The 23920-nt window shown below is 45.6% G+C and overlaps 1 protein-coding gene across 3 annotated transcripts in view; it reads left to right on the top strand.

The window, feature by feature from the left end:
* The window catches only part of LOC119169088 (N(4)-(Beta-N-acetylglucosaminyl)-L-asparaginase), a 58289-nt gene extending 38816 nt beyond the window's left edge, over positions 1–19473 (top strand). For all 3 annotated transcript variants that reach the window (XM_075886456.1, XM_075886455.1, XM_037420174.2), the window contains 4 exons: positions 2258–2448; positions 13272–13379; positions 16510–16643; positions 19145–19473. In XM_075886456.1, coding sequence (XP_075742571.1) covers positions 2258–2448; positions 13272–13379; positions 16510–16643; positions 19145–19239 — 528 coding nt within the window. In that variant the 3' untranslated portion in view covers positions 19240–19473. The remainder of the gene's footprint in view (positions 1–2257; positions 2449–13271; positions 13380–16509; positions 16644–19144) is intronic.
* The last annotated feature ends 4447 nt before the right edge of the window (positions 19474–23920 follow it).

The following is a 23920-nucleotide window of genomic DNA, read 5'->3' as shown; positions in this document are numbered from 1 at the left end:
CTTTCAAGAAGCATGTTTATCGTGGAGTCAACAACCCCGTAGGTAGCCGCCGATGGGTTCGAGTCCTCGTGCGCTGTCGCGAGCGTTCGCAGCTTGTGCTCGCTCGCCGAAGTTGCCGATAAGCTGCTGATCTTATCAGCACTCACTTTCTGCTGTTGCGCACAATCGGCGCTCGTCAAAAGGTTGTGTCTTTCCTTGTGCGCTGCCTATCGCCGATGTCGTCGGAGGCGGCCAGGGAAACAGGCGGAGACGATTGTGTTCCGTCGCCGCACCGTCCTGTACTTGGTGCGCGTCGGATATACTTGCCCCATTATCTCTTTTTGCCGTAGATTTCTTGCGCTTTTTTCCAAACTTGTGAGCGGTGCGGAACTTGCGATACTGCTTCGGCATGATAAAAGGTTCAAGCCAGGTTCAAAACGTGGCCGAGAGCGTAGGCGTTACGCACTGGCTCGGTGGCTGCGGTGCGCTTCATCGGGCTGGTTCGGCGCGTGCCTAAATGTGAAAACTTGAGAAACGCTTGCTCCAGTTTCTCGCTAGCTCGCGCGGGTCCAGGAAGCCGACGAGAACTGTGACATGTGTGCAGGATACACTCGATGCTTCACGTGCGCTCTACTGCCGCACGCAGCAGACAGCTAGGAAAAACGCAGCTGAGAGCATAGGCCTACCGCACTGTCCCGGCGGCTTCGTCGAGCTCATTCAGCGCCGTACCAGTATACCGTCGAATATATATACTATAGAGATGCTTGCTCTAATTTCTTGCTAGCTCACGCGAGTTCAGGAAGCCGACGAGTACAGAGTGACATACACCCGCTGCTTCGCGTGCGCTCCGCTGCCGCACACAGCAGAGAGCTCGGGAGGCCCGGCGAATCGGAAAGGGCGATTTAGTCACGTGTGCTCACCGCACCAATAGGCTCACATGACGGGGCTTTTTTTGTTTTTTTATGCGTGTTCACGGCGTGCATAGTGGACGAAAACAAGCGCAGCGGGATATGAAAGAAAAAGGGCGGCTCTTTCGAATGCGATCAAGACGGCTGCTGTAGCAAGCATAGAACGGCAACACCGCGGCGCTGAAAAAGCACGTTTTTCACGCGTCCATCGCCAAAATTACAGCTCACTAACGTCGCATAAACTACTCTCATGGCTAGATTACCAATTTAGGACGTGTGAAAATTGGCGAGATTATGCAGCGATAGTGGGAAAATCGATAGTATTTTCGAAAAATCGTATTTTTTTAGTGATTTTCAGTTTGAAAGACCCGCTTCTCCCCTTAAACCCCGACTGCATTCATTGAACCGAAAGCAGAGGTGTAAGGTCCACATGTTCATAGGCCAATTATTGCTGATCAGACCTTTTAAAGAAATCACGAATGGCCGACTGCTTCTTTGCTATATGTGCCTTCAGCACAAAGTCTTCTATACCAGTTGGAAAGCATCATGGTTTACCATGCATGTGCTTCATTTAAAACATTTGTTTACTAGCAAAGTCTTTTTCGTTGAAGGCCTGAGGTGCTTACTTTTCATATTTAGACTGTTCGGATTTTATAAGTACACTAACTTTTAAATACTAGCAGTTCGAAAGCAGCAGATATTTTCCTGTATGGAACCACAATTAGTATGAAATAACTGAATGATGGAGTTGGAATTGAAGGCTTTTAAATACATTGAATGAATAGTAGACCAACCAATAGATTGAATTTTGTTTGAATTAACTAAAAGGATGAATTATCAGAGTTTGAATTATCGCGAGTCTACTGTACAAGTAAGAGTAGAATCAGCAGAAATAGTGTATCATCCAAAAATGAAATATCGCAGTCTGAAAGCAATATACGTGGTGAACTCACCCAGACATCAGTTTTTCTTTATAAATAGAGGCTTTAGTAGTATCCTCAGTTTTGAGGTTGTGATTACTGTACAAGAAAAGTTACATAGGAATTACTAGCTCCATAGGTTTGCTCTATGAAAAGACATGTGCAAACCTGGAGCGAACTGTTGCAGTCTGTTAAAAGACCTTGGAGTGCAGTAAACAACTTTATCTCAACACGTTGTGTAGTGATTGACATTATTTATACTTTCCTAATTTTTCCAAGGCTTGTGCTTGTTTGTGTCCTGCACTATTCTATGAATGTTGTCTGTTAGCACTTCTAGATAGTTATGTTCAAAGGATGTGTACCAACTACACTGCACTGCACAATTGTTACATAAAGGAGTTGAGCGCAATAGCATTAGCCATTGGGTACCACCCTTGCTGTGCTTTGCAGAATGTGGCCCCGGACCCACGGACTAGCTGTGGCCCGTACCAGCCGTCGGAGCAGCTGTCTCCAGACAGAGATGCCTGTCCATCCGCAGCCAGTGAGCTTAACCACGACACCATTGGCATGGTGGTCATCGATACCAACAAGAGGCTTGCAGCAGGCACCTCCACAAACGGAATGAACCACAAGATTCCTGGGCAAGTTACACGTTGTCACTGTAATCAGCCTCGGCAATGGGGTTTTTCGGTGTGTTACATGATTAATTCAAATTGGCAGCTTGCACATCTGAATGCCACAATAATGTGAAAAACTCATAGTACAGCAATAGCAAGGCTTTGTTGGCTGATTTGTATAAATTTTGATATTTAAGCTGTAGTGTATGCTACTCTCAAGGTTTCATTAGGGAGCTCAGTATTATCTCTTCATTAGAACAGACCAAGCACGGCAGAATCTTGGTGACACGAATCTCTCAACTTGCTGCTGTGCTGTCACAGTGGTTACAGTGCTCGACTGCTGACCTGAAAGTTACAGGCTTGATCCCAGCCCTGGTAGTTGCATCTTTATGGGCACGAAATGCTGAAGGCCTATGTATGGTGCATTGCACATTAAAGAATGTCAGGCGGTCCTAGCTTCCAGAGGCCCCCAATATGGCGTGGCGTGCCTCTTCTTGTGTTGCAGTTTTTGCATGTGAAACCAGAGATAATACTGTTACGGAGCTCGCAAACACACGGAAGAGAGGAATGAGCGTATTTCCTATATTTACATGCCAAAGTGACGCTTCAGAGCTGCCAGTCTCTCGCGCGGCGAGTCCACTTCTTTTTCATCGAACTGTTGTCCACGACGGTAGAGCCATGCCCACTGCCTCGTAATATCACCCCCGGCGAACAAAGCGCCGTCACGGCGCCCCTAAGTCAATCAGGACTGGCAGTATAGTAGGGCTTTAGGCGCGACACATGAACAACATCAGTAGATGGTGTAGCAGAGGATGAGTGCGGTTGAACGGGAGTGATGAGGTAGTCGACGTCGGTGACCTTGCGGAGAACTTTGTAGGGTCCTGTGTATCGTGGGAGGAGCTTCTCGCACAAACCTTCACGTCGATACGGCGTCCAGAGTAGGACAAGAGAGTCATCAGGGTAGTCAACGTCGCGGTGCGAGTCATCGTAGCGGACTTTTTGTGCGGCCTGAGAAGCACTGAGCCGAGTGTGCGCGATTTGGCGAGCGACGCGGGCTCGAGAAGCAGCGTCCTGCGCATACACCGTTGGTTGGATAGTAGCAGAAGGAAGGAGTGTGTCGAATGGCAACGCAGGGTTGCAGCCGTACAAAAGAAAGAATGGAGAGTAGCCGGCGGTGTCATGTCTTGACGAATTATATGCAAATGTAACGTAGGGGAGCATTGCGTCCCAGTCACGGTGGTCAGGAGAGACGTACATAGACAACATGTCTGTAAGGGTTCGGTTGAGACGCTCCGTGAGACCGTTAGTCTGGGGATGGTAGGCAGTAGTAAGGTGATGTTCGGTAGAGCAGCTCCGGAGGATTTCGTCGATAACTTTTGCGAGGAAGCAGCGGCCCCGATCCGTCAAAAGCTGGCGCGGAGCTCCATGCCGCAGAATGACGTCATTTAGGAGAAAGTCTGCGGCATGGAGCTCCGCGCCAGCTTTTGACGGAGAGAGGTACTGGGATCGATACCCAGCACCTCCACCAATTTGTTACGGAGCTCGCAAACACACGGAAGAGAGGAATGAGCGTATTTCCTATATTTACATGCCAAAGTGACGCTTCAGAGCTGCCAGTCTCTCGCGCGGCGAGTCCACTTCTTTTTCATCGAACTGTTGTCCACGACGGTAGAGCCATGCCCACTGCCTCGTAATAATACTATTGATGTTATTGTTATTGGAATCTCTCTGGGTCACGAAAAATATTCATATCAGCTGTATTTTGTATCACCCGATACTGTGTATATCTGGTATGCTAAGTCAACAAAAATCACAGTGACAAGGTTCTTAGAGAAGCGAGGACTGAAGACCACTCACTTTTGGCAGAAAAAAATCTGTGATATCCCCTGCCGCCTATTTTTGGGGAGGTCAGCAAGTGTTTCGTGGTCTTGCATTTCTCTTCTTTTCTTCAATTATTGAAGCTTACAGAAAGGCTAACATGGCGTTGCAGGTGAAACTAGTGACATGGTGAGCACTCTTGGCATAATTTGAGAAGATGGGTCTTTGTGATGCCTGCTGGTTTGCACTCCTACATGATTTTGTTGAACTGAGCTTGAGTTTGTTTAGGCAGCTGTTGGCATAAGATGAAAGCGCAAACAATGTGACCCATACATTGCTTAGTGGTGGAAAAAGACTGTGCAACCATTCAGAAACAAGAGAAGAAGGTCAACATCTATACACGTTTTATAAAGCTATAGTAATGTGCAACAAGGAAATGTTTTTACAAACACTAGTGCTAATTTATTTTATGAAAACAGTATGCTATATATATAAAAAAAACTTAAAAGCAAATACTTGTAAAGACTGGAAGGAAAGCGGCATACCGTATAATGAGTGTTAAGAGCTGAGCAAAAGGTAATCTGTCACCTTTTTCCTGAGGCTGTTTGTTGAACTGCAATACTGAATCATATTGTGTTGTTTCAGCCGAGGCACTTGTTCAATGTTGCAATTGTTACAAAAGCATGTTGATGGGTATTGTGCCTTTTTCTACGGGTTTAGTGTGTTTGTCTTTGTATATTCAAGCTAGAGGGGCACATAAACATGCCATGCTACGTTGGACATGCAAAGTCTTTTTGACGTACATCAGCAACACAGTGTGAGCAAAAAGCTTATGGATTTGGTTTTGAATTTTTACTTATGTTGCATCAGTATCTATGGTGGTAGGCCACTAATGAAAAGTTTATTAAAAGAAGGAGCCAGTGTCGAAATAACTTTTTCTTTGGAGTATGCATGTCTTTTTGAACTCAATCAGTCATTTAGAGTTCAAAATATCTACTAGTCATTGGCAGGTAGTCTGCGTCAAAGAATGCTTTAAAACACTGGTAATCATGCCAGTTCTGATAAGTAATTGAAGGCCGGCTTAATTCAGTAAAGCTGTGGCATTTGTGTAACTGAAGGTTGGAGCCATGCAATCAACTATGATAAATAGCAAACAGCAAATATTAAGGAAGTAAGGCTAAAAAAACCAAAAAGACCTAACATAAAAGCCAATTTATACTGGAAGATGAATGGTGAATTCAAAAGCCAGATTTTTTTATTCTCGTTGACTGCACGTGCACGCACACACACGCACACACACATTTAAAATTATTATATGAAATATCAGATCAGCGTACACACTAGAAAAATGTTATGAAAGTTTTCGTCACTTGAGCTGAAGGAAAGTCTTGTTTTGAGAAAAATATTGTTACGAGTAACTTGTTTATAGATCTATTTACAGCGCACAGAACTCGACGAGCAAGATGGCGCCAGACCAGCATCCAACGAAAACTGACTTCGTCCTCCTCTTTCATGCAGCCGTGTTTAGCGACTGTTTTGTATCATAACCCCCGGCGGCACAAGCACCGTCCTGGTGCTAAATTTACGCAGATGATGTCGAAGGGGGGTAATAGGGCTTTAGCCGAGCCACGTGAACGGTGTCGCTCGGAGCTGACGATGACTTTGTTGGATCGGTTGGAACAATCTCGTGCGTGACGTCTGTCACTTGGCGAACGATACGGAATGGTCCAGTGTAGGGCGACAACAGTTTTTCAGACAGTCCCTTACGCCGAGTAGGTGACCAGAGGAGCACGAGAGAACCTAGAGAAAAGTGCACGTCTCTATGGTAAGAATTGTAGAGCTGTTATTGGCGCTCCTGTGAAGCCTGTAGACGGTTACGGGCGACTTGGCGTGCGTGGTCGGCGCGGGCAATGGCTTCCCCAGCATATTCAGTGGCCGCAGGTAGTAAAGTGTCTAAGGGTAGAGTTGGGTCCCGGCCATATAGTAGGTAGAAGGGCGAATAGCCAGCGGTGTTGTGACGAGATGAATTGTAGGCGAACGTCACATACGACAAATGAATGTCCCAATCATGGTGGTCTGGCGCAACGTATTCGGCAAGCATATCGGTTAGGGTCCTGTTAAGGCGCTCCGTGAGGCCATTTGACTGGGGATGGTACGAAGTAGTAAATTTGTGCTTGGTATGGCAAGACCTCAGGATTTCATGAACGACAGCTGATAAGAACGTTCGGCCACGGTCGGTGAGAAGTTGACGGGGAACACCGTGCACTAATATTATGTCGTACAGCAGAAAGTCCGCAACGTCGGTAGCGCAGCTGGTCGGGAGTGCTCGTGTGATTGTGTACCGCGTCACGTAGTCCGTGGCAACAGCAATCCATTTATTTCCGGCTGTGGAGAGTGGAAAAGCGCCCAACAGGTCGAGACCAACTCGAAAGAAAGGCTCGTTGGAAACTTTGATCGGCTGAAGGTAACCGGCTGGTAGGAAAGATGGCTTTTTGCGACACTGACAGGGCTCACAAGCGGCGACATAGCGTCAAACAGAGCGGGCAAGCCCAGGCCAAAAAAAACGATGTCGTGCCCTATCGTATGTGCAAGAAACGCCCAAATGGCCCGTCATGGGAGCGTCATGAAGTTGATGCAGGACAGTGGAACACAGGTGCGCTGGGATGACAGGAAGTAAGTCTGATCCGAAGGAATCAAGGTTGCGGCGATATAGGATCCCGTCTTTCACCAAAAACATTCGTAGGGACGGGTCGCGAGGCGTTGACTCCAGTTTGTCAATGATGGCTCGTAAAGAAGCATCCCGACGTTGCTCTTCGCCAATGTTTAACAGCTGCGACACGGAAAAAACGTCCGTGATAGCGTCGGTATCGGTTGCTTCGTCGACAGGGTAGCGGGATAAACAATTCGCATCCTGATGTAATCGCCCTGTTTTGTACATTACAGAGAACGTGTACTCTTGAAGGCGTAGAGCCCAACGAGCGAGACGTCTCGTGGGGTCCTTCAGGGAGGCTAGCCAGCAGAGCGCGTGATGATCCGTGACAACACGGAATGAGCGCCCATACAGGTATGGGCGAAACTTGGCGACTGCCCATACAAGGGCGAGGCACTCGCGCTCCGTGATGGAATAGTTGCGCTCGGCTGGAGATAGCAGTCGACATGCGTAGGCTATAAAACGGTCGTGTCCGCGTTTTTGCTGCAATAGCACACCTCCTATGTCGTGTCCACTGGCGTCCGTGTGAACCTCGGTTGGGGCTAATGGATCAAAGTGAGCCAAGATTGGTGGCGTTGTAAGCAGTGTCGTAAGTTGCGAAAACGATGACGCTTGGTCATGGCCCCAGGTAAACGAGCCGTCTTTCTTCAAGAGGTCTGTGAGTGGGCATGCAATGGTCGCAAAGTCCTTAACAAAGCGTCTGAAATATGAGCACAACCCCACAAAACTGCGGACATTCTTTGTGGTCTTCGGAACGGGAAAGTTCGTGACTGCGCGAATTTTCTCTGGGTCTGGACGCACGCCTTGGGCATCGACAAGGTGACCGAGCATGGAAATTTGACGACGAGCGAAGCAGCACTTGGAGGCGTTAAGCTGGAGTCCGGCTCAACGAAAAACGTCCAGAATAGCTGACAAACGATCAAGATGAGAGTCGAATGTGGGCGAAAAGACAATAACATCGTCAAGGTAACACAAGCAGGTTGACCATTACAACCCTTGGAGCAATGAGTCCATCATTCTTTCAAATGTGGCTGGTGCATTGCAGAGTCCAAAGGGCATCACCTTAAACTGATAAAGACCATCAGAAGTGATGAATGCGGTCTTCTCGTGGTCCATCTCGTCGACGGCTATCTGTCAGTACCCTGACCGAAGGTCAATAGTTGAAAAATAAGTGGCACCGTACAGGAAGTAGAGGGCGTCGTAAATGTGAGGTAAAGGATAAACGTCTTTTTTGGTAATTTTGTTAAGGTGACGGTAATCGACACAAAAGCGCCATGTTACATCTTTCTTTTTAACAAGGACGACTGGAGAAGCCCAGGGGCTGCATGAAGGCTCGATAATGTTTTTCGCAAGCATTTTGCCGACTTCATGTAATATTGTACACTCCAACGCAGACACACGGTAGGGGCATCAGTGAATGGGGGTTGAATGGCCAGTATTTATGCGATGGGTGACAATGGTCGTTTGGCCTAAAGAGTTGCTTGCAAAGTCGAAAATGCTATGATAGCCCTCAAGAACGTGGCAAAGCGCTGCAGCTTGCTCAGACGTGAGGTCCGATGACACCATTCGCTCGATGTCGGCGTCCCAAGAACATGATGGAGTGGAACCACTGACTGAGCTGCAGCAATCGTCAACTCTGAAGGGCTCGACATGGTTATCTTGGAGAGCAGTAATTTTGGCCAGGGAGATACCCTGTGGCAGAGCTTGGGTGGTGAGTGAAAAGTTGACCAGTGGAAGGAAGGTGCGGTTTCTCTTAATCGTCAGAATCATATACGGCACAGCAACCCCATGCCTAAGCATCGCTGCAGGAATCGGAGCCACCATGTAATCACCATCAGGTACTGGCGGCGTGGAGGATAAGTCGACATGTGTGACAGAGTTAGGAGGGAGGCGCGTAAAATCAATGCAGCAGAGGCTGGTTTGCGGTGGGCTAGGCGGGTCGGAAAAGAGGGGTAAATCGAGATGAAGAGAGCCAGCTGAACAGTCTATGAGGGCAGAGTGCATGGCTAGAAAATCTATACCGAGAATGAGTTCATGAGGGCAATGTTCGATAACGGTGAAAAGAACGACAGTGGTTCCACTCCCCAATAGACACTCGCGCAGAGCACATGCCAAGAATTGCGGCAGTTCCTCCATCGGCGACCCGTACAGCTCGGTTGAGGGCGGGCGTGACAACTTTTTTAAGTCGGCGGCAAAGGTTAGCACTCATAATGGACACATGCGCGCCAGTATCTATCAATGCACTGACACGTACATTGTCGACAGTAATGTCCGAAAGGTTCCGGTTCGTTGTTAAGGTTAATCGAGAATTTCTTACGAAGGTCGTCAATGCAGCTCCACCTCCAGAAGCTGCACGGCCTAGTTTTCTGGTCAAAGATGCTGCGAATAGGTCGGGGAGGCAGCACGGCGTTGTGGGGGCGACCGGGACTGATGACGAGCAGGGGACGATGACCGGTCATAGCGAGGTCTGCTCAGAGGTGCTGTAGGAGCGAAAAATGTGGTCGGCGTTGATGGAAAAAGTGATGGGGACGACTGGCGAGCAGAAGTGGTGTGATACTGAGGTGCATAATGGGACGGTGGAGCCCAGCGGCTGCGGCAGTGACATGCGATATGACCAACGCGTCGACAGTTGAAACATATGGGCCTGTCATCAAGGGTACGCCATTCGGACGGATTGCGTTGTATGCGAGGAGCAGAAGGGGGACGAAAAGAAGGCGCAGCAGAGTATACGGCAGGTACAGGATGTAGGCCGACATTCGATAGCTCTTGACGAACAACGGCTTGTATCAAAGAAATCGTGGTCGGGGAAGGCGCAGGCGTTGGTAGTGGCGTGGCTACCGGTTGTGCTGCCTCGACCTCTCGACGAATGGTGCGTGTGAGGTTGTCACATGAAGGGGCCTGGTGGAAAGGGTCGTCACACGAAGAAGTGGCCGCTGTGTTCGGGAGGCGCACGATGTTTTGGGCTACACGGCGGGCTTTAGCTCGTTCGAGACGTCGGCATTTTTTAAGGATGGTTTCGATGTTCGAGACGTTGTTAAAAACCAGCAGGTTGAAAGCATCGTCGGCAATGCCTTTCAAGACGTGGTTAACCTTTTCGTCTTCCGACATGGACTGGTCGGCCTTGAAACAAAGGGCCAAAACGTCTAAGAATGTAGGAGACGTCCGATTCGGTAGAAGACTGGGCCCGTGTGGCAAGAGTCTTCTTCGCAGCGAGCTGACGACCATATGAATCGCCAAACAGGTCACGTATCTTTTCTTTGAAAAGATCCCAGCTCGTTATGTCAGCTTCGTGGCTTTCAAACCATGTTCGGGGAGTGCCATCCAGGTAGAAAAGCACGTTGGCGAGCATGAGCATGGGATCCAAGCGGTGAGTAGCACTGACGCGCTCGTACCGCTTCAGCCAAGTGTCGAGATCGATCGTACCATCACCGGAGAAAGTGCCGGGATCCCGGAGGTGCGGGAGTGTGACGTAGGTGGTGGCTTGGGCTGATGAGGGCGGCGTCGAGGAAGTACCAGCAGTCGAAGCAGTCGAAAGGTCGCAGATAGTGCGACCACTGCGCGTCTCCATCGAGGTACGGGGGTCGTCCACCTCCACCAATATTGTTACGAGTAACTTGTTTAATGATGTATTTACAGCGCACCGAACTCGACGAGCAAGATGGCGCCAGACCAGCATCCAACGAAAACTGACTTCGTCCTCCTCTTTCATGCAGCCGTGTTTAGCGGCTGTTTTGTATCAATATAAACAAGGACAACCTAGTAAAGAGGTCAGAAACATTACATAGAGTCCTAAAATGTACGAGGTTCATAGCTGGGTCCCTCTTGAGAAGCTTTAAATTTTCTTTTTTGTACACAATATCTTGTGTCTTCGAAGTCGCTCTATAGCATGATTTGAAAGGCTGCTTTGCCAATGAATCCCTTTTGAAACCTGTGACACGCTTCTTGCGAATCCGTCACGACTGTTACCGGTGAAGGACTTGAACTTATTGCTAACACGGTGCCTCTGAACACCAGGGCACGAATCCCTAGTGGAGAGCTGAGCGGGGCATGCTGCAGCCTGAGAGCATAGACACCGGGCTTCTTTCTCCACAGTGGTACTAGGACTCCGGAAACGAACAGGAGCGAATACCGAGAATATACTCTGACCTACTTGTGCACTACCAGAAGCAGCGACGCCAATATCCACCTGCTAACGAAAGGTTGAGAACAAGCGGTGACCTGAAGAAGGCTACTGCACGCAATGTACCCCGGTAACTACAGCAGGAACTGTCACTACTGCCCAGACTCTGCAAACACCCTGTACCACATGGTATGGGGCTGTCAAAACAACCCGAGGGTCCCACCCATTGACGAACACAGCGTACAAAAAAATGCAGAAGACCAGTGGAAGGTGTTGCTGACGTCAGTAAACCCTGAGGACCAGCTCTGGCTAGTCGAAAAGGCTTGGGCGTTGGCGGCTAGCCGTGGCTACCTGGAATGAGAAAGTCACACTCCTTTGAATAAAGCGAACACGCGCCTGGTCGCAAATAAAGTTTATTTCTCTTTTGCAATATCTTGCAAAAGATGAATGAATGTGCCTGGGATGAGACGATGAATGTGCCTGGGAGGAGCAGGCACATTCATCACTTTAGAAAGTGCTTATGCGCCTGTATGTTTTTTACCTAATTGGCACATTGTGTAAACGAGCTGAACATTATTCTCATTACTATGCCCCACCTTTCTCGATGTGTCAAATACACGCTTGAAACCACAATGAGCACTCCCAACCACACAACTTGAACCTGTCCCTCAGTTAGAGCATTCCTCAAGATTTAGGGGTGTGTTCATGCATTCACGACATGCCAGCGATGAAAACATGAAAGACGGGACGTCAGCTTCCACTATACCGTTTCCTTGAAGCATAGAATCCTGTAGCAGAGCTTTGCACGTTTCTTCTTTGTCAAGGAGGTAGGGGGATGTTTCCAAGCTTCTTCACAGTCGCCGAAACACCTGCGTGGTCATGTATAAATTCCCAGTGGTTTTAAGATTCTTTGTTTTCTGTGTTCAGAACTTAGTCATGCTGGTAGAAACATAGCTTAGGTGGCCAAAATACGCAGCTATGGTCATGCTGGTAGAAACATAGCTTAGGTGGCCGAAATACACAGCCATAGCCGCGTTGACACTTGGGAAATATGACAGAACGAAGCATGTCACGAGACAAGCATCTTGCATCCCTCTTGTGACCGTTTTAGAGATACGAAAACAATTAGAAATTTAAATTAATACATAACTGTATTTTTTAACGCTAGCTATATTAAAATTTATAAATAATTTCAAATATCATTATTGTCACGTGGTCATGACGTCGATGAAAGCAGCAGCCGGTGGGTCTAAGATGAAACTGTTTATTTGCCAGGACTTGTGGCCGGTAAAGAGAAAGTCAGATAATAGCAATACACACTGGCACTGATAGTGGTGTACAGGTTGTCGGCTATCGATAATCTGACAATGGGTGTAGCACATCGTCATTTATACATGTGCCATCGAATATTCCAGTGTTATCACTAGCAGCCACATAAGTTCTAAAATAAACTCTGATGTTCGCGTTGGGCACGTAATTGCATCCGAAGGTTCTAAGATTATCTCGATGGTTCTTGGTCATTCGCTGTGGTTTGCGCATGGCAGCACTTTAATGTAATGGGGTGATAGCAAAACTTGAAGGAGCGTGGCAATAAAAAGGGAACAACACATACTTTCGAAACTAACGCAATGTGGTTACAGCTTTGAAATATAAGCATGTGGTATGAAAAACTTGCTGTAACTCTCAGGACGATTGGAGGATAATTTTGGTTGCAACATATTTTTGAATTTTAGGAATACATAAAAAAATTAAAAACGGCCCACAACTCTAGTTTGTGGAAAACTCGAGAGGAGATGCTTACTTCTTGCAAGTTCTTGTAGACAATTTTTTGAGGCATTGGCAGGAGCCGTTCACGTTGATCTAAAGTGTTGCTTTTTTCAAGTTTTCTGTTGTTTTGTCCAAGTTTAAATCACTAATATTGTGTGCCTTTCACATAAAATCACAGAAGCTATTCCGCCTTTGCTCTTCAGTCTGCATGACTTCACAAACTTAAAAATCAACAACTACAGCAGTTGAAACAGATGCTAATACTAAGTTTTTTTACGTCTTTGAATGGCACTCGTGCAAATAAGCGCCAGAAGTTCAAGTAAAACAATTAGTCTGGCCCAATTTAAATCCAGCTTTGCCTTGAAAAAGGACACTAGATTTTAACCCCTGACGCATCTGAAACACTGTAGTGTCCCGATTGGTGCATTGCAGCCGTATAGGAGATTCGCCCATCCCTGGTGCGGGTGCGTACGCTGACCAGGAAGTGGGCGGGGCTGCAGCCACTGGCGATGGCGACATTCTCATGCGCTACTTACCAAGGTGAGCTGCCTGTCAGGGAGCATGCAGGTCGACTGGTTAAGTTTGAGGCTCTTGACATAAAGGCCGCTTCAATGCGTGGCGTCGGTGTGTGTAATGGATTTGTTGTGCATAGACTTGCGCCTCACACCTGCCGATAAGAATGAATAAAATTGGCACTTCATGGCAAATGTGAATTTCTACTCTTTCAAGTAACCCTTGGTGCTTATAATTGAATGAATAACCATATAGGTTCCATAAACTACTACAGTATAAAATTGCAGTTAACTGCAGACTGTGTTACTAGGCTAGCTTTTTCTTAATATTGTTGCCCCAGAAATTTTTTACTTCACTAGAAATGAAGTGCAGTAATCTTGCTAAGCTTCATTATTTCTTTCCTTCGCATTATTTTGAACAATCGCTTATGCAAAAGTTTAGTTTGATTTTTCCATGTAGATGCTTCTTAAAACCAATTACTGTAACATGTTGCATTAGTTGCTGAGGCGTAATAGTAAATAGTCATCATCGTGTAATGCAAGCAATTTAAAATGTGCACTATATGTGTTTCATATGCTATATTTAGGGTTCCCTGGTCAGCAAGGCCTTTACAAAATGTAGTATGTCAGGTGTCATAACAGCTCAAGGGGAAGCACTATGTGGTGTATAAATTGGAAGAAAATAACGTAAGGTTTTTTTTTTTTTATATTGGTACGGGTGAGAGATGTTTATTGTACAGGCGGGATGATAGATGGTTGCAGAAGTCAGGCCTGGCACAGAACTTATTCACTTCTTTTTCCTCTATTCTACTTCAACGAAAGTCCCGTATCATTGACGATGCCCACTGGGCGAGTTAGTCAGTGTTGCGTGTGGTATGGCTTCAACCGGGCAACATGTATGACGTCAGTTTTCCTAGAGCGATGGCCAGAAGATGTGAGGCGTGATATCACGTACGTAACGTCACTAAGGCGCGACAGAACGACGAAGGGACCTGTATAGCGGGCCAGACACTTCTGATACAAACAACTCTTGCGATATGGAGTCCCCAGCCACACCATATCACGTTCGCTGCACGACACATGTCGATGTCACTTATCGTAGCGAGCCTTTGAACGGTCTTGGGCTGCAGAAGTCCGGAGACGCGCCACGCGCCATGCCTCCTCTGCGCGACAGAGTGTCTCTGCAAGGGATGGGTTTTCTTTCTCGTAAAACGGGAGAATTTTGTCGAGGGTAGTACGTGGCTCACTGATGTAGAGAAGGTAAAATGGGCTAAAGCCGGTGGTCTCTTGTAGCGCAGTGTTGTAGGCGTAGGTCATAAACGGTAAAACTTCGTCCCAGTTTTTATGCTTGGAATCAATGTCCATAGCGAGCATGTTAATGAGCGTCCTGTTGACACGCTCAGTCAAACCGTTGGTCTTTGGATGGTATGAAGTGGCGTGACAAAACTGGGAAGCAGACCGGCAAATCAACTCTTCCACGACGTCCCCTACAAACTGCCGGCCACGGTCGCTGATGATGGCACGAGGGAGCCCATGCCGGAGGACGATGTAGCATAGCAGGAAGTCACAAACGTGATCGGCTGTAGCGGCAGAGATTGCTGCGGTTTCAGCATACCGAGTGAGATGGTCTACACAGACTATAATTCAGCGGTTCCCAGTGATAGATTGTGGAAAAGGCCCCATCAAGTCAATACCGACGACCTCAAAGGGAAAACATGGAGGCGGTATGGGATGGAAAAATCCTGGCTGCGCACTTGTTTGACTCTTGTACCGTTGACAATGCTCACAGCTGGTCGCGTATTTAGCTGTAGCCTGACGCATGCAGGGGGCGTAGAAATGTTTCAGTGTGCGGTGATAGGTCTTGGCGAGCCCCATATGCGCAGATGTTGGATCGTCGTGCGTAGCTTGCAGCACGTTGGGTCGCAATGATTTGGGGACAACCAAAAGTAGGCAGGCCCCCTTTGCAGCGAAAATTCGCTTGTGAAGAATGCCATCCTGCAATATGATGGTTCTTTCTATAGACATTTTATATTGTACTGACTGTATACAGCTGAACAAACCATCCTTAAGATGATGAGACTAACGAGGAGTAATTGTGGAAGGTAAATTGAGGAGCACCGCACTGAATAGTGTCTGAATAGAATTGGGCAAAAGCACATGTGCTGGCGGTATTTGCCTAGGTCGGTTAAGCCCATTCTTGATTTTCATTCCTGTCACTCAAAATTAGTCAAGAGTGGTGTCGCCACTTTATGTCTGGAATCTGGTTTGTGAAAGTCCCGCATCAAATGTCGGAGGCCTTTGATGGCCAGCTCACTAGGCTTAGGTTATCAAACTTTCCAGAAAGAAAGCTGGGTCTTCTAAATAAAATGTTATTAAAGAAACTTGAAACAGGGCTGTAGTGACACGGTGGGCAACAATAAGGGTTTTCCCTTCATGTTTATTCCATATCTTCATACCTTCTCCTACCGGATGAAAGAGGTGGGAAATAGATTTGTGTTAACGTGGTTTATTTTTTGTTCAGGTATAAGTTTGGCCAAGTCTACACAGTGGTGGATAGGAAAATTAAAGGCAAAGCAAAGAAATGCAGTGAATGTGATGTTAATCACCGGGAAACATTAGTAGAATGTGGAAAGGGTGCAGTGTATCTCATCCCGTTGTCATGTGGTAAGTGCTATTACGGGCAGACCGGGAGGTGTTTGAATAACTGACTAATGGATCACAGGGCATCGCTGATGGCCCACTCTTCTTCGAATCTGTGCCTACATTGCAAAGATTGCAAGTGCCACTCATTACTTTCTGTAACAAAGGTGGTGTCCTGGCACCGAGATAGGATAGAAGTGGCTGAGGTTTTTTATATCCACAAGTATGGCGACACGTAAGTCGCGAGGCCTTCGGTCACATTGCACCAACTAGAAATAGATTATCTAACTGCCAACCTTTAATCTTTCACGTCTTTTTTTTCGCTATTTATATTTGAGTTTCCTTCAATAAGCTTTCAGCTGCTAGTCTGCGCCTATGTGTGTGTGTGCCTTCTCTGTTTCTTGTCTCTTTATCACGCAGTTTTTGTAGTTATAGTTCAGTCCTCTTAATATTGTCTGACGAGTGCCTGCTCGATGCTGGCCCCATGCAAAGGAGACCTGCATTCTGTCGTCATGCAGCTTCCATGCAGTGGAGAGCATGAGGCGTGGCATTGACCCCCGGGCTGCGAGTGTGGCCGCCCTTCATCTCATAGTGCGTCACCATCCAAAGTTTGTTGGTGCGCTGGTGGCTGTCAGCATCGATGGGACTTACGGTTTGTACCCTGAGCATGTTTGTCCAGATGAATGTGCCTATGACAAACAGCTTCACGGATGGTTATTTCAGCACGACTGCAAAGGGCACCTACCATATTTTCTCACATATTATTCTACTCTGCATATAACCTGCACCCCTAACCTTAACTCTACAGTAATAAACAAAAAATGCACATAAATCATGCTTATAACTAGCACCCCCCTCCCTTTAAGCACATTCAAGCTGGTGCTGTCTATGCTTGCTATCAGCAGGCTGGCTCAATAGCTATGACAAGATGGAGACTGTATTGCAGTAGACTTCATTGCAGTGGCTATTGCTTTATGCGAATGGGACAGTGACAGGTAGTGCCTGTTCTCTTAATGCAGCAGGTGAGGCTCAAAGTCACATTCTCTGAAGACAGAAATGCAACAATCCTGGTAGTTTGTCTTCTTTTGATTCTCTACTCAGATTGCTAGAGCAAATGGATGCAGGCATCGGAGATTCACTGTTGTTAGGTCATCAGAGCAACATCTACAAAACACTTTGAAATGTTTTGATAGAGCAGAGCATTTTTCTGTGGCTTGTTCGGGAAGGAAATGAAGACCTGCACGTGTTGCTTACTGGCAGACTTCTTGCCGGTCACAAACCTAAGATGCCATTTTCAAGTTTGAACACTGTTGCACTAAATGCACTTCGTGCCATTACTGTGAGTGGCAGTGACCAACAAACTTCTTTGTGAATGAATGACACAAATTCGATTGCACTCATACAGCAGGCCTCTCCTTCCTCTATGGTTTCCTAGGGAAGAGCTCGCAAACCGTGTGCGTAGTTTTTACAGGTGGAGGGCATTTCACTGTGTAGACAAGATAGTCAGGTGATGGAATTTGGACAGCACTGTGCCTCTCAGTGCGAGTGTTAATTGCAGGCAACTTCAATTCAGGATAGACGAAGCAAGCCATGTGATAGGTGTGAGGAGGAAACAAGAACAGAGCAGAGTGAGTCGGGAAACAAATGTTGAAGACATCTCGACCTAAATCAAAAAGCATTGCCAAAACATGTAGCGAGAAGCCTGGATAATCACTGGTGATTATTGAAGCCATAACTTTCAATTTCCACTCATAATTGGTATTGTGGGTTAATCCTTGGGTGTTCAAAATCGAGCTGGCAGGATTTCAGTGCATTTGATCGAGCATAATGAATATTTTTTGGCCTGAAAGTCTCATAACACTGCTGCACTCTCGAGCCATGTCTTGACAAGCTGCTTGTTTTGCAAGCACCTGTATTCCGGCCAAAGATTTTGTTTTGTGGTCAGCTGTGCGTACAACAGCAGAGCTATTTCAGCTTTCTTCAGCTTGACATTGAATGATTTGCAGTGGCTCAAACTTTGGTTGAAGCACCACACCCGCCATGGTGGCTGCCAGCAGTGGCCAAGGTTCATAACTTCATCTCATTTAGCCACTAAATAGTATTTTGCAGTTAATTTTTCTTATAGGCACAATAGACATTCTTGTATTTTCCACTGAAAACGGCAATTTAGTGGGTGACCGTTTCATAGCTCCAGAAGATGGCATGCTGAATTCCAAGAGAAGACAAGCATGCCGATGGGGAGGCAGGAAGTTGTGTTAGCAGATGAGAAGTTTATTGAAATAACATGGTCGCAGTAAGCACAGAACTGGCTTAATCGACGAAACATGCAAGAGGCCTTGCACTAAAAGGCGTGTTGTCGTTCATGCTTGTGTGTTGTGGCTTTTTCGCACTTTTCTTTAAGCATAGTCAGGCTGAATACGATGGTAATAGCATAAGCACGTCAGTGTTCCCACTGAGCTGCCATCAGAGCAGGGCAGAGTAAACATAATGCTATCACCACCTAATACCAATATCACACGATCTGGCCTAATTTTTAGAAAATTTGACGATCGTGATTGGCTTCTGTTCTGTTTACTGTGGAGAGGTTGAGGTCCATATTGCTCGGCTGCTTCATATCAATAAGTTCTGCAGCGAAAAAAAGAAGAATAATACAAACAGTACCCAAAAATGAACAATGAGCAAAAAAAAAAACATGATAGCACACTGACACCAGTTCAATTATCATGCCAATGTACAGTTTGCTTGCAACAGTTCACACTGTCATAAAATGTTCACACGCACACCTTTCCATTTCTACTCTCAGTATATGCACTAACACGACATTTCATATATGTCAACCCCTGGCTGTCAATCACAGGCTTTTATCCAGCCCTGTCTTTACTAGGAATTCTGTCAGTAAGGTGTTCGCCTTTCTTATATACATCTATTTGTCATTTCGAGTACTTGGAAATTTCTAATAATTTATAATGAATCAAAGCGAATTCAAATGCGCGCCGGAGATGGTATGGCGAATTACTTTTGAGATATCTGATCTCGTGTGGGCAATTAGCACTGCACTACGCGACGTTCCATTTGGCAAATAATATCCTACACAGATGTGTGGCACAATGGTCGCAGTGCACTCAGTGTGGTCTGTGCTTTCTTTCATTGCAGGCGCCGCTTGCCATGGCATTCCATCATTTCCTTATTCAGTGGCAAAGCCAGAATATGGCACTGCTGTGGTGGAACACGTCGAGTGCACCAACTGAGCTTTTTCAGAACTAGCAAGAAAAATTTCATCCCAATCACAAGCAAGAGTTTTAAAGCACTGACTTCATCTTGTTTCTGCAGCAAGGGGACTCCATGCTTTGACGTGGTGTTGCGACAAACCTGCTCATGCTACAAAGTCACATCTAGCATGTCGTCAGAAGCTTTCAAGACAATGCAGCGAGAATCGCATATTACTTGTTTTCAGCATTAAATCTGTGGGACATTGTTGAAAACTCGCTTGCTTTATAAATGCTGTGTGTATTAGCTCTCACATCGCAAAGCTCTTCTGTACTGATCATCTCTTGGCAGAGCATTTCTTGCAGAGAAAGATTTCTCTGTGACTCATTTCGATGGCGTCACTTCAGTTTCCAGCCATGGTGGCTGCATTTCAGTGGGGCTAGTGTAGGCTTGTGTGAATAGTAAATTTTAGGTTTGCAACGAATAGTGATTTGGTCAAATAATCTTGAATCGAACTTGGATAGTATATGTCACATGTGTTATAATCAAAAATGAGCACATCTGTCATGACCCAAATAGTTAACTTGCACAATACTTAATTTGAAGTTGACACAAAGGGTATACAGATGTTTTTTTTATGGTTCAAAGAAACTGCAAGTAACCTTTAACGATAGTAGGATTTGACTTCCGGTAAAATGCAAGTGGTAGTCTGTGAAATATGATCGGTTTAATATTTTCTTTACTTATAGTATGTAAGTGGATATAAGAAGCCTTTAAACTCTAGAAAATTATGAATTGAGGTCGGAGTAATATGTTGATTTAATCTTGAAGTGGGACTTGATGTTGACTTGTCTTGAAGTGGGACTTGTTGATTTAATCTTGAAGCGGCAGTGTCGATTTCTCCTGAATAGGTGTATTCACAGTATAGCATCCCTCCACTGCAATGAAATCATATTTACATGTCTTGATATACATTTACTTCTTCATTTTAAATACTTGCAAGTTTCTAATATTTTAACTTGAATGAAAGCAAATTCATATACTGTAATACTGTCGAATACCCTTACAAGAGACGCAGGTGTAATAGACAAATGGGTATAAAAGACACTGCAGCAAGGCTTCATTAAAATAGGCGCCAATAAGAAAATTCATATGTAGGACCCTGTGTATAATAGACGAGAATTGTTCCTGGTACATGCCTTCTGTAAAGGGGTTCAACTGTATATTTATTCAAATATTCAAAGTGCTTGAATATTTGCACAAGCCTAGCAAAAAAGCTCGCATATTTAGGTTCAGATACATGGCAAAAACTTGAAACAGCAGATAATTGGGCAGAGAGGCTGTGCAGGCAAAGCGTAAAAATTATTTGTAGAAGTGGGTTAAAAATCATGTTTATTTTGAGCGAAAATTTCATTCTGGGTGAAAACTGCTATATTGGCCTTCAGAGAAGCAAGGGGATTCAAAAGAAGGTAATAGTATTGTTTTTGACAATCATTACTGGTGGTTTGTACCAAAACCCTTTTTCTTTTTACCTTAGCTGTTCAACAGCCTCTTGGATTTGTGAAGATCTCTGCTGCTCTGGCTTGAATTGCTTAAAATTACTTGTGTTTTAGGACAACGAATGTTATGTTTTAAAATTTACGGCATGCCTTGTAGCCTTTACACCCCTGCAAACTTTGAAAGCACCAGTAAACAGACTCTTTTTTTTTTCATCTCCCAAGAAAGCTTGTGAAACCATGCCAAAAGTTGTACTGATAAGGTTTTATGAATATTGTGAGAGACATTTTGCACAACAAACTAAGGACAGGAAAGGAAGAAAAACCATCAGACTAGAGCAGTTTTTTTAGGTTGCTCTGGAATAGCATACGCCGAGGCAGCTTTAAAAAAAAATTCGCTTGTCGCCTGTTTTTTCTTCCTTTCTTGTCGCTGGTTTTCTGCGCAAGATGCACCTCACAATAAGTTGCCAACTCACGCAAGGCTTAAGTGTTATAAATATCACAGTGCTCAGCACTGCTAAGATGTTTTAATTTGGAGAAAAAATTTCGGCACCTCTCTCCAGTGTGTACAGAACTCATCATTTACGAAATGACAAAGTTGTCTGTAAACAACGTTACGTAGCTTCAACGTCATCGATTGGTCCTCTGCACTACGAAATGGCGCCTTGACCCGGCAATGATGTGGTTCTGGCTGCACGTTTACTGCACTTATTCGGAACAGCATCGGGGTGGGGGGGGGGGGGGGGGAGCCTTGTTCAGTTGGCTGCGTGCCGGTGGCATTGCTGGCCTCGTGTTACATTGGGAAAGTGGGTGTTGTGGCAACAAAGAGCTACACCTACCCCTCTTCGCTGCAAAAAAAAAGGCGGGGGGGACTGTGCTCTGATGTTGTGTCTGGCCACATCGGCGATATCAGAGCACAGTCGCCTATGTATAAAACCAATGTCATAGCACTACCGTCTGTGATGTACTGTACATCATCCGTCCATTCTCCGAGCGCGAGTTGGTGAGAAGGTGAAGCAGCATTCAGGTTTAAATTTGACCCATTTCCACAATGGGTGGCATTGCACATTTAGGAAATGTGATTGTGAGCGCCCAGTGTATGAATTGTGCTCGTCAGCTCAAAATTGTCAAACCTGGTGAGGGTCTCTTTAATCGTAGAACTTGGGAGAGCCAGAGAATAATAAGTTAGGGTGAAGTATATGCTGCTCTGTAGTAGCAAATGATTTGCACCGCAAATAGAAGTGTGGATAAAGTTAATTCAATAAAAATTTATCCAACAGAGGCCAAAGTATCAATCTTACATTCATCCTGCGAGTTGTTACTGCTGTGTGGACATGCAGATGCGCTCACTGTTATAGGGAACACCCTATAATCATTTGCACTGTTAAGCACTTTCTTCGTCTAACACCTGAGTGCACAGCATGTTTAGGTTTGGTTGATGATGTTTGTGAGAGTGTTGGCATGCGCAATCCTTGAATCCTTGCAGAAAATTGTGAGAAACCCCTTTAGCTGCATCTTGGCAGCTTTATTCTAGTGTTTGTTGAGCCTCTCATTAACGCATCTATCGGTTTGTTCTACACAGCCTGCACCACACGTTAGTGAGATCCGGTGGATGACTCCTGTGTTGCATGCTACAAACCTGTTACAGTGGTTATTTTCACACACATTTCTTTGCGCCCTCCAGTTTTGTCTTTTGGCAAAACTGCTTAGCTTGTTTCGCACCGAAAAAACGATATTCAAGTTGCAACACTGTGGTAATTTCTTCAGGTTTTCCTTGCAGTACGCAGAAGAATTACAGTGGAGTTCTTTATTGAAATCTCTATTTGCATGTACAGTCAACATTTACAAACATTTCAATCATGATGGCACAGCCATGCATTATGACAGTGAGTGTTTCTAAAGAATGTACTGCACATTCCGCTGTTAGAGGAAACACTGCAGTACCTCACAGCTGTGCTGTGAGAAAGGTGTGAGGCAACAAAGAGTATGCCTCATCATGTGCTCAAGGTGGTCCACCCTATGTACGGCTTACACAGAAGCCTAGGTAATGTTTCAGCCGCACACAGTCGTTCCATGCATGGTTAACGTCTCCTTTCCGTAGCTCGAGTCATTGTAGCTACACAGGTTTTGGCAAATAAGACAACGGGCTAGGTCAACAAAACAACGCTTTATTGCTTCGTTAGCAATAACACGTAAATATTGCATAGAGGGGCTGTCTGCTCTAAGAAGATAACCAAAGGGTAAACGCTGACTCCTTTGGTCATCGAGGTCTTTGGCTTGTAGTGGGTATTGGGGTTCTACTCGGTCTGGTGACTTGCAAGAGAGGTAATAGTGGTGGTTAGAAGAAAAAGGAAAAGGGCACCTAATTTCTGTCAGGCATAAGGTGACACGTCGCAGAGACCTTGTCGCTGTCGGCACGCTCGTTTTGATGAACCTACCGGTTTCCCTCTTCCCACCGAAGGTTGGTTCGCTCGCTGAGGGAGGGTAACCCCCCTCCCGAGCCGGGAAAGGTGGATAGCGGGAAAGGGGGATTTCTGAGCCGGGAAAGGGGGATAGCGTATGCGGGCCACGGGGTGACCGGTCCCTTCGAAAAAGGCTTGATTGTTTCGTTTCTCGAAGGGACAGACATATGTCCTTGCACATAGACTGCCACGCTGCCGTAAAAAGGAAAGAAACTATGGGCTCACATGCTTCTGCACAGTGCATGCTGTGCAAGCTTGAAATGCTGAGACATTTTGCATTCCCTGTGATAAAGCACTGCTGCCACTTTTTATGCTATGACTGCTCAATGAATGCATGCACTTTTTTGAAATCTTACATGGGACAACTGTTGACGTTAGAGACTGTGAATAGCGAAATTTAAAACTGACTTGTTTTGTGACGCAAGGGCAATTAGTGACCAAAGGCAAACTTAACTCTATACGAATAGAAAAAATAGTGATCATACTAAATTGAATGCAAACAAACATGGAATACTATTCAAATAGTTCAAATAAGTATAGAATTTAATTACTATTATTCAAATGCTATTCAAATAAGCATCGAATACGAACCTAAAAGTCTACAACATTTCAATTCAAATAAATGTGTACAAATCTTAACAAAGTAACATTACCATTACAGTATTTAACCACGAAAAGATACCACAATTATGTAAATTAATTGGGGTAAACTCACATATAGTAGCAACCAAGTCTAGCCTTTAAGGCATTTGTTACCTATGAGA

This window comes from Rhipicephalus microplus, chromosome 2 (assembly GCF_043290135.1).
Source record: "Rhipicephalus microplus isolate Deutch F79 chromosome 2, USDA_Rmic, whole genome shotgun sequence".
In the NCBI taxonomy this organism is placed as follows: Eukaryota; Metazoa; Arthropoda; class Arachnida; order Ixodida; family Ixodidae; genus Rhipicephalus; species Rhipicephalus microplus.
Note: the sequence above shows the minus strand (reverse complement) of the source record. Positions and strands in the feature narration are given on the sequence as shown.